The sequence below is a fragment of the Camellia sinensis genome, chromosome 6 (assembly GCF_055761805.1).
Source record: "Camellia sinensis isolate YWXY chromosome 6, ASM5576180v1, whole genome shotgun sequence".
NCBI classification, from domain to species: Eukaryota; Viridiplantae; Streptophyta; class Magnoliopsida; order Ericales; family Theaceae; genus Camellia; species Camellia sinensis.
The window spans coordinates 25,591,445-25,603,041 of NC_138966.1; the positions used below are offsets into that span (position 1 = coordinate 25,591,445).

Sequence of the window (11,597 nt, forward strand, 5' to 3'; positions counted from 1 at the left end):
ATTTAGTAAAAATTTTAATAAATTTTTTGAAATCTCTAACATTTTTTTTTATCTTGAAATTACATTTTCATGCTTGACCGCCCAAGTTTTTATCGATCTTAAAAGACCTTTAGTACGGGCATACACCCATTTCTACTATTCAGCCAGACAAGCATTTCAATACCCAAATGGGTTGAGAGCAGTAAAGAAGTTCAGAGATCCAAGAGACAAGTTTTTCAATAGCCAAGTGGATCAGCAGTGAAGAAGTTCACAGATTCAAAGCTGAATCAATTACACAAATTACATTTTATTACAAAGCCTAATCAATTACACAAATTACACTAAAATGAAGAAGGATACACTGAACAATTATGCCCACCAAAACAAAGCCAAGTGATCCATTTCAAACTCATCTGTATCAGAACCAAGTTAAACCTAACAAACATATACATATATCTATAGCTTCCTATTTAAATAGAAGGCAGGAAAAAATTGTCACAGAGGTCAAATTACATGACAAGATGAATTCTTTAATTTAGGAACTTTGAATGCAGACGTGAACAATTTTGGAGTCTCTGAAACAGGATTGGCATGACAAGATGAATTCTTTAATTTAGGAACTTTGAATGCAGACGTGAACAATTTTGGAGTCTCTGAAACAGGATTGGCATCAACTAGTTTTCTCTTTGAACTTCCACACCCCTATAAAAAAAAAAAAGATCAAAATCTGAAGGTTAACAAGTCAATATAATTTCACATATGCAAAATGCCTCTTCATCTTTCCTACTTTATTATATCAAAAATAACAAAATTTATGTTATTGAACAGAAAAATAAAAATTAGCATCCCAATCAAGCTCCAAGAAAGGGAAAAAAAATAAAAATAAAATAAATAAATAAATAGTTAACCATTCACTATACTATACATACAGTCTTAATGCATTATCCACTTTCAACAACGCGATCAAACCATTTGCTAGAGAAAAGGAAAAAATAAGCAACTATTCATCATACCGTGTGGAAAAAAAAAATCAGCAGGTCATATAGGAAAATAAATCCTCCAACACGATGTATTTGTGTATAAACAAATACACAGTCCAGTCCATGAAATGAGATTGAGACAACTCATCATTTTGCTTCATGAATAGCTTAGATCCCGCCACATATGTGAAGTCTCAGCCATTTTATTTAAGTTTATGTAAATGGACGTACATTTGATGCCATTTCTCACCCTCCCTCCTATACCAGAGTCTGATCATCAATCTCTACTCTCTCTTCCAAATCCCAAGTTCCAACCTGGTAACCAAAAACTGCAGCCTTCCTTTCTATCTCAGTTGGGTTTCTTTCTCTCAACTGGGTCAATTGGGTGGTCTTCTATCTCACTAAAGTGAACAGGAATTCCATCTAAATAACCTTGTCATTTTTTTTTCCTCCATTCTCTACTAATGTCTGTCTCTCCCCCTCCCTCCTCACCCATCGTCAGCCACTAATTTTCTATGTTGATTTTTTCCCCCATCTCTATTGTTCTCATCTCCTCTCTTCTTCCCCCTCCTCTTGATACCCACCCCCATAGAGTTTTTTAGAGGTGACAATGACATTTAGGCATTGCATTTGCTGCAAGCACCTAACAGGATTGACAATGGCTGCAGGACAGTTTGGAAGGGTGAGAGAGAGAGAGAATGAAGGGAGGGACGGTGTGATGTCTGGTCAATTGAGACAGAAAAGACAAAGCAAGAATGTTTAAGTGATAGCACTTGTGATGCAATCTGAACCATAGATTGGACAAAACATTGAGGTCGCACAATCTAATCACATGAACTGGGTCATCCAGTTTAAAAGACAACGACAGAGAAGCTGGTTCCCAAAGTATTAATCTATAATAATGGTAAAAATGAGTTTTCGACTCTATATCAAGACAATCTTATAGAACTAATTATTTCAAAACTGGAACTCAGGGATAGTTGAAGTAACAGCCTACAAGCAACAAGGCCAATCAGAAAATTGGCATGCAAAGTTCTTTTCTAAGCTTGATCTAAGGTCGGAGTACTATCAAGTGCGGATTGCGGAAGGTGTGATGAGCCAAAGACTGCTTGTGTAACTCGCTATGGCTCTTATGAATTCTTAGTAATGCCCTTTGTCCTCACCAACGCACCCGCCACCTTTTGCACATTGATGAACAAGATCTTCCACCCCTACCTAGACCAGTTCGTAGCGGTCTATTTAGATGACATAGTCATCTACAGCACCACTCTTGAGGAACATGTTGAACACCTACGGACCGTCTTCCAGACACTAAGGGAAAATGAGTTGTATGTCAAGAGAAAAATGCACATTTGCAAAGGACAAAGTTTCCTTCCTAGGTCATGTAATCAAGGGAGGCAAACTTAGCATGGAAGAAGGCAAGGTAAAGGCAATCAAGGAGTGGGAACCATCCACTAAGGTGAATGAGCCGCGGTCTTTCCCAAAGTTTTAATCTATAATAATGGTAAAAATGAGTTTTCTACTCTATATCAAGACAATCTTATAGAACCAATTATTTCAAAACTGGAATTCAGGGTTTAGTTGAAGTAACAGCCTACAAGCAACAAGGCCAACCAGAAAATTCTCTTTACACAATAGCACTCAAATAAACTCAACCACTTAGAGAGGCCGCATATACTACTTATACATCACTACTAACTCAAGTTGTTCTTCAAGGCAAGTATCATATATATCCAATAATGGCCATCCAACACAAGTATCTTTAACATGGAAGCTTGATACATTAACGACAGTGTACCAAAACAGGAGAAGATCATAAACTAGATTTTTTTAAGATATTAAAATATGATAGAAAAATAACTGGCTGATATGCTCCAAGCTATCACTTAAGGAAAACATTTTATGGTGAAACTAGGATGTGTTGAAAGAGGTGTGTAATGCACAGTCCGGGACTACATGTTGTACCAGTAACAGTTGATAAATGTGTGAAATTATTGAATTGCAAAATTCAGCGAGTTGGTGGAGTTGTATGTCCTTGTAAATATATCTTAATAAATGTGTATAATTGGGTTCAGCAGGCTTATCCATTTTATCTACATTCTGCTTTGTAGATTTTTGGAGTTGTATATCCTTGTATATACATATATAGTCTTTTTTTATTTCACCTCCCTTTTTGATGCCTTGCGTTAGTATTATATTTATATTTACTTATCAAAAAAAGAAAAAAGAAAAAAGAAAAAAAAAAGTAGTACTCAATCTATCACTGATGGGCTCAAATCACCTAAAACATTCCATATGACCAATTAATCAAGGCTATTTATAATAATCCTCAATTACCTTCTTAAAAACTTGTGAAGGATGTGATTCTTTCTTTACAATCGTATTAATTGCATCTGTGCCTCTGTCTTTGTCTCCCAATCGAGATTTTGCTAAGCAACCGCGCAATACAGGTGTAACAGAATTGCTTCTAGCCTTTCTTAACAACTTCATTTCCCTGGAAAGTCTAGAAATTTCTTCACTCTTAGTTATTGAGGTTGCTTCAAGCTCAGCAATGTTAGTTTTCAATGTTAATATCATACTATCCTTCTCGCTGTTTGACAATTGTAATTGTTCCAAACTAGTGAGAAGTTTCTGTATCTTCTCATTTGCCCGTTCAACTTCATTACTTTTATACTCCAACCGATCAGTGAGGTCACTTTCCCTCTTTTTATATTGGTTCCTATTACAGTCCCTCTCTGATAAGAGAGCCAACGTCTCAGAACAGGTGCCCTGCAAATGCATTGAAAACTGAGACCTCTTTTCAGAAAAGGAAATCCACAAAAAATCTTGGCAAGATGGCAACAATACATACATTTGTCTCACAGCATTTATGAGAGAGGTAGTCAAACCATTCTCTAAAATCCGCCAATTCACTTGCTGCATTATCTGCATTTTTAGGAAGAGAAAAGTTCAATGTATGATATTATTTGCAAAACAAAAATATCAATCCCACATGACAACCATTGCCTACAATCCAAACCTCATCAAAACACACAATCTCACGCTTCCACATAAAACAAACAAATACTAAGACCTTATGGTGATATCACAAACACTTTGAAGTGATGAAAAAGAAAATGCAGGAAGAACTCCATCCACATGTATCAGGTTTGACTAATATTCTCAAAATTCAGAAGCACTGCCGTTTCCTTAGTCCCTCGATGCCCTTGCATTCATATGCATACAAACATCAATTTTTTATGTGTTTATGTGAAGCTTAAGTGCATTGTGTATTTGGCAGCTCTATCACCTCTCTTGGTCATTAATAAATTCATGATAAATTTCACAGTGTGTAAATAACCAGGGCATATACATGGGCGCACACAAGTTCAAGGTTTTTTTCTCTTACCTAGTAAAACTTTCAATTTTTTTTAAAATCTATTGTTAATGTTAACTTCCAAGAACTATGTTATTTTACCCATTTCATTTATTACCAAAAGTGATAAAATTTGGCGAGAAACAAGAAAATTACTTATAAAATATTTATAATACGGAGATTGCACATTAAAATACAAAGAAAGAAAAAAAAATCTCACTCATATCCTTCTCTCACATGCTTTAATCATCCAAGCATGATAGTGAAAAAACACAATCATTTTTATTCTTTTTAACACCTAGATAAGAGACTAATATAATTTCTTTCACGATTTTGGAGAGAGGAACCAGAATCTTAAATCCCAAATTTTCCAGTTCATTCATCTCAATTTTCACACATACCAAACAAGCATTAATGGTATATATATTAATTAGAGCAAAACCCCCATTTACAAGAAGAAAAACTAACCTAACTTAATTTTGTACATAAACCCTTCCCTCTGCTTCTGACCCACCTCCAGATCCGACTTCGCTGCCTCAACATTGCTCACCATCTTTTGCACTGCAAAATATGTCTTCATCTGAACAATAAATTCAAAGAAAGACTCTTTAATTGTCAGAAACCCTAAAACAAAGAAAACTCAAAACCCTAAATTGATTAACAGCAAAATATTAAAATCCGAATAATTTGGGGGTTTACCTGAGAGATTTGATCTTGAAACAGATTAACATCAGAGACCCACCGATCGTACTGCAATTTAATCCGATCTTCAAGAAATTTTCTGTCTCTTGAGAGAGACTCGAGCTGTATTTGTTGTGTTTCTAAAATGTGTACGAGAGAGTTGAAAACTTTGTTCCATTGTTGAGGATCGGAAGAAACTTTAGAGCCTTTTAGTGTTCTCATCGTATAACTACAGAAGAAGAAGAAGAAGAAGAAGAAGAAACTAGGGTTTCAGATCTTGGGAGTGTAACTGGAAAGAAGAGGGCGAATGTGACCGTTGGTTCAAATTACATGACTCAACGGTCGAGTCGGTATTTGATACCCCCAAAAAAAACCGGTCGAGTCGGTAGCATTTTCGTGCGCATCAGAGCGTTCTAATTCTTGATAAAAGGTTTTTTTTTTTTTTTTTTCCCTCTGACGTTGGTATTTACTCTATATCAAATAATAAAAAAAAGTAAAAATAAAAATTTCATCAAAAGAAAGAGAAATCAAATTTAAATTATTATCGTTGGACCGAACATTCTTCAGATATCCATTCAAAAGCAAATTTGATCAAATTTTTTATTCATGTCCAAACAATTTCCAAGGCATCTGCTCATGCGTCTTCTCAAATAACCAGAGATGTGAAAAAATTTAATGAAAATTTTAATTCAACGTTAGAATAAACGGTATCAAATCAAACTTTTCATCAAATTTTTATTTAAATTTGATAAAAAAAATTATTCAACGTTGGAGATGTTCTTATCCATCAAATTTTTATTTATTTATTAATACTATAAATTAAAATTTTCATTCAAAAATTATCTAAAATAATAATATGTGGTTCAAATTCATTATGCATCCGATTTTACAATAGCCACTTTCAATCACTATTACCTCACACTCTATTCTTAACTTAAGTCTGAAATTGCAAGTCCGATTTCCTAAACTTCTTGTTATTTATTTATTTATTTCTTTAGCATGGCCTACACACGTACCAAAAAGATAACTTTTATTTTTATTTTTAATGTGAAATGTTATAAATTCACACTTACCTAAATGACATGACATACATATTGAATTTGTTATCTCATATCTGTTTTTTTTGAAAAAATATCAATTGAAATGGAGGGTTTGTTTAAAATAGAAATTGTTTTATATAATTTGAAAAATTATAAATATTACTTTGTTAAAATTTTGAATTTAATAAAATTAATTAAAAAAAATAAAATTTCTAACTACTTTTCTACAATAATAAAATTATTTGAATTATTTATTGAAATAGATTTCTAATTAATATTATTAATTGTTAATTGACTTGATAATTTATTAATAAATGATACTATTTGTTATAAAATTAAAAATTTTAAGCGGCATGATGTAATTTTTAGAACCAAACGGGTTATTCGTATTTTAAATAAATATTAGAAGATGTACTTATAATTTATCTTTAAATTATGACAAATAAAAAATTAATACATAATAACATTTTTTTTTCATTTTTATTGGAAGCAATACGGTCATCTCCCTCAAATTTTTGCTTTTGAAACAACGGTAAAACACTAACAAATCTCAAAATGTGATTTTATAAATTATTTAGTTCTTGTTTTTTTTTTCTTATGAATTTAAAAGTCCCATTAAAGTGAAAATTATATAAAAAATGTAGCCATTTATACGTTTGGGTTTAATCTTTGAGAAATAAAAAATGGGTTTCTCCAAATGTGAAATTACATATTTAGACAATCCGCACTATAAAGGTTTTGGATTTTCCCTCATTCTGGAACAAATCTCACATTACGAACAAGAGCGTAACACTGCAATGTAACACACTAAAAAACTCCTTAATATAGTTTTTTTAAATATAACAACGTAACAGTTCAAACCTACAACAATTTACACTTTTGGTGATGTTTTTATTTGTCACTACAAGTGTATTTTTCATCGCTAAAAGTATCAGCGACTCAAAAAAAAAGGTCGCCAAAGCCATGTCTCTAAATGATTTAGCGACTAAATATACTATGGTCGCTATATAAAAGAATTAGTGACCAAATAGTTTAGTCGCCAAATACCAAAAAATTTGTCGCTGTAAATTAACATTTAGTCACTAAAAGAAACCTTAATCAAGATGCCATGTTAGATTTTAGAGACGTATGAATGCGTCGCCAAAACATCCTTTAGCGACGAAACAAATTAGTTGTTGAATGCTAAATCTTTTGGCAGCCAATCAAGTTTTTGGTTTTTAAAAATTCATATCCTATTTCACATAGACTTTTAGCAACCAAAACAAATTGTCACCAAAAATAAATTAACAATTAAAAAACCTATCATTAAAAATTCATTATTTATTTATTTTTTTTTGACAATGTCCCTGTTCAGTTCATAAACCTATAAGAAATAATCCAAATCCAAATCCAAATCCAAATCCAAATCCAAACCCAAACTTACTTTTTCTGTTCATCATTTCTACACATGCAATAAAAAAAAAATTAATACATTGTTCAAAGCATCCAAACAATAAACTTAATTCAAAAGTGGTAGCATATTAAACATATCCAAAACATTCAACATAAGTAAGCCCCTTACAATCCGAAACTTCAAACATGTACATAATGATTCCAAAAAAACTTTCATGCTACAAAATCCTATGACAAAATATATCCAAAAATTCAAAATGTAATCCTTTGACGCTCCCCGAATTACGTTCCATCCATTTCCAATCCGCCAAACATATGAAAAAAAAATTTTCAATATTGAAATGTTAGTAATAAAATGCTTGATCTCAAAACTACGATATACCGAAGACAAAGGCCACCTCTAATTTTGAAAATTACAATATTCAAAATGTCCTAATGTACTAAACAAACTATAATTTGATCTCAAATTGAAGAATAATGAATAAGTGGTTTGAACGGCTTGAGATGTAATGAATTTGACTACTTTAATACTGAGTGTTGTCATCAAAATTAGGGCAAAATACAAACTCATAGCATTTCTACCTTCTAAGATATATCCTAAAGGATAACCAATAAGTATATGTGAAACATATAAGCTGCAAACAAATATAACAAAATAACAAAGATTACATTTTTTAAGAAAAAAATAAAAGAAAAGAAAACAAAGTTGGAAATTTTGAAGGATTAAAGTGGGTGGGTTGGCCCTTGGGTCAAGAAAATAGTCGTTGTTTTTGTTGTGTCCACATCTCTATCTTTCTTGGAGAGAAACAAGTGTTTTTTGATCCGACCACCAACTATACACCCCACCCTTTATATTATTATTAATATACGAGAAAATATCATTTTGCCCTCCAAACTTTCACACATTTTTTAATTTGACCCCAGACTTCGATAAATATCAATTTTACACCCAAAATTTCAAAATTTTGATCAATTTACCCTATGTCGTCACATTCTGTCTTACGTGGGGGGAGGGGAGGGCAAATTGATTTTTAAGGTATTGTTTGGGGGGCAAATTAATTTTTAAGGTATAGTTTGGGGGAAAAAATAAAATTTCAAATGAATTTTAGTGTCACGTAAGCACATTCCGTCTAATTGTAGACGGAATGTGACGATAGGGATCAAATTGATCAAAATTTTGAAAGTTTAGGTAGAAAACTGATATTAATTGAAGTTTGGGGCTCAAATTGAAAAAACTCGTGAAAGTTTGGGGGATAAAATGATATTTCCTCATTAATATATATGAATGATGATGGATGATACTAAACAAGTATTTTCTTTGCTCATCTTCAAACAAATCATTATCTAAAGGCCCAAAAACCTGTTAATAGACCTCTTTAAATAGCCCCGTTTGGTAGAGCTGTGGGAAAGTGCTTATAGCTTATGCCTAAACAGCTTATAGCTTATAACTTTCAGCTTAAGCTGATTTCCAGCTTATTCTTAAAGCATATCCTGCCCCACTCAAAGAATAAGCTGTTTTCTGACTTCCACAAAGCTATAAGCTATAAGCTATAAGCTAAACCAAACACATCAAAATAGCTTAAATTAAGCTGAAAGCTGAAATAAGCTGAAATTAAGCTGTACCAAACAGGGCCATTATAACTACAAGAATCAAGAAGTAAAATGAATTTTACACAACAATTTATAATATATATAAAATTAATAGATGCCATTTAAAAATAAGAATAGCCTCTAATTGAAATTTTCATTTTAGGCCTCAATGGTGGTAACTGTAAATAAATAAAAAGTTCAAAGGACTATCTAGGAGTGCTAATTTGATGACTTCAGATTGCAGCTTCAGCTAAACTCTAATGATGAGTAAAGGTTGGGGTATCAAGTTTTTCAAATCAAAAAACAACCTATGTCAAAAAGCAAGGTAACATGTCTCCTTAGGTCACTGGAATAGTCTCTGAAATTTAGCACTGGTCATTCATATGAAAAGTTCATAAATTAAGCTATTTCATGAATCTAGCACTGGTTTCAAGCACATGAGACACATAAATCCACTAAGAAAGCAATATGAGTAAACAGAACATAGCATATCTAAACCACAAATTCCAGGCATGGTCAAAAGAGACTTATGCCCTATTTTCAGTCTTCGACTCAATATAAATTAGCTATTTCATGAATTTAGTGCCAAACGACATGTTTTCACTCTTCAACTCAATATAAATTTCATATAGTTGCTTCTAATGTTCTAACCTTGAGTACTAACCAAGCGTCGTTTGTTGCTACAAGTGTATTTAAGTTACAGTGAGGTCCTCGTATTTGTTTATTCAAACTACAAGATACTATATGTTCCATTTATTTTGCGATTGAATAAAATTAGGAAGATGAATGATTACTTCTTCTGGGATGTTTTCAGTTTCTTCCATTTACAAATTGTGTGTTGGTAGTGTAGATCTTATCCTGAACACAAGTAGGTTGGTTGGGTCAAGCACATCCCATCCAAAGTCCAATTCTTTAGGTGGTTAGTTTGGAAAAATAGAGTAAAGACCACAGTAGCAGCAGCCGTAATAGTGGCAGCACAATAGCATCAATAATTGCAGCTATCATTGACGTAATGTCACCAACAGGGGATTGCATTGCCTTCACTAATATCTTAATCGAAAGTCCAATCGCTTCAGAAGGCACTTCACTCAATATAACATTAAAACTACATGCTGTTTATATGGAAGATGAATTGATAATATTTGTTCCTTGATATAGAGATGAGAGAAGGTTTAAGATTTGACAAACATCCCTATTAGAGGGAGAACTACCCATCCGAGTCCATGAACAACTTCTATCCCTCACATTTGTTACCATAGAATGAAAAACAACACAAGCATTAGAAGCTTTATTGCTAAAAATCCTAGCATTCCTTTCAAGCCAAATATGATAAATTGCAACAGAAAGGGCAAGCTTAAACATATAAACCTGGAAGCTCTTTTCTCTCAAATTTAAAGTGCACTATTCCAATTCAGCAAACCAACTCATGGGCACTCTAGAAACCTGAAATTTCCTCAACACTTGCCTCCAAATCCAACCAAAATAAGGGCATTAAAAAAAGAGATGAACATGAGATTCATGTGCCAGATTACAAAGAACACAAAGCAAAGGAACCTCCATTCCCCATCTTTGAAGTCTATCCTTAGTAGCTAATCTTTTCCAATAGCAAAGCCACAAAATGAATTGTAGCTAAACCAGACCCCCTACCACCAAGAAACACAAGCATGAGGCACTCTGATAGCATTCCAAGCAAACCTAACAAGGAATTTCCTATTAGCAGTAGGACACCACAACCCAGAATCACCATGCTCAGGACTAGGAAAGAAATCAGCATGGGTGTTCTCAATAATATGATGAATAGACCTATTTTTAAGCCTAGGCCATCTCCAGTGACCATTCCTGATGATGGAAGAAACCTTAGCAAGAAGGGAGCTTCCTAAATCCCTAACCACTCTTTCACCATAGATTTTATATAAAGGACCGATTGGATGCCATTTATCCAACCATAAAAAGGTCTCACCTCTATCCCGAATCACATATTTGATTAAAGGTTGAGCCAAGACTCTCAATTTGAATAATTTCCTAATTGTCCAAGAAGAATCTTTAGGAAGGGTCATATGCCCAATCATATATCTAATTAAAGGTTTAAGATATTGTTATTTTAACATGCTTCATAATTTTCCACTTTGAACTCCTTGTGGTCATACTAAGTGATGAAATTGATAAGTAAATTAGAATTGCTATATAAATTATAGTCTTCAAATTGATATATAAATTAGTTTAGTTATTCTTCTAAAAGCATATTCCTCTATTTCAGCAATTTGACTCATTTATTAGTTGAGTTAGATATGAAATTGAAAATTTTGAAGCCAAACACAGCAGCAATATTTACTGTTCTGTCTTCATTTCTTTTAAAATTTTATGCCTTATTGTCATACTTACTCACCAAGGATATGTGCAAAATAAACAATTCGATTATATTATTATATATCAAACCAAAATGTGATTTACACATTTAAATAAATGATTGCATTTCAAATCTAGAAAACAATTGAAAAGTGTTCCCAATCTAGACAACATCTAAATAAGTGAATGTTTCTTTTCCTTCTAATTTTCTTTTGTTCTCTGTAGGACCATCAC

The 11,597-nt window shown here is 32.7% G+C and overlaps 1 protein-coding gene across 1 annotated transcript; it reads right to left on the bottom strand.

Annotated features, from left to right (window-relative positions):
* Positions 1-252: 252 nt before the first annotated feature.
* On the bottom strand, positions 253-5,414 carry LOC114304152 (uncharacterized). The gene is made up of 5 exons (XM_028249311.2): positions 5,014-5,414; positions 4,783-4,894; positions 3,811-3,884; positions 3,297-3,728; positions 253-681 (listed from the first exon to the last, which is right to left on the bottom strand). The coding sequence occupies exons 1-5, from the start codon at positions 5,215-5,217 to the stop codon at positions 484-486; spliced, it is 1,020 nt and encodes a 339-aa protein (XP_028105112.2). The 5' UTR covers positions 5,218-5,414; the 3' UTR covers positions 253-483.
* Between the last annotated feature and the right edge of the window lie 6,183 nt (positions 5,415-11,597).

Bases quoted from the DNA above. Each gene is read 5' to 3' on its own strand.
- LOC114304152 (XM_028249311.2), bottom strand. From the start codon at position 5,217: ATGAGAACACTAAAAGGCTCTAAAGTTTCTTCCGATCCTCAACAATGG. The intron at 3,729-3,810 runs GTATGTATTGTT...ATGCATTTGCAG, and splicing joins ATAAATGCTGTGAGACAAAT to GGCACCTGTTCTGAGACGTT. The intron at 682-3,296 runs GTAATTGAGGAT...TTTTTTTTATAG, and splicing joins CTTCACAAGTTTTTAAGAAG to GGGTGTGGAAGTTCAAAGAG.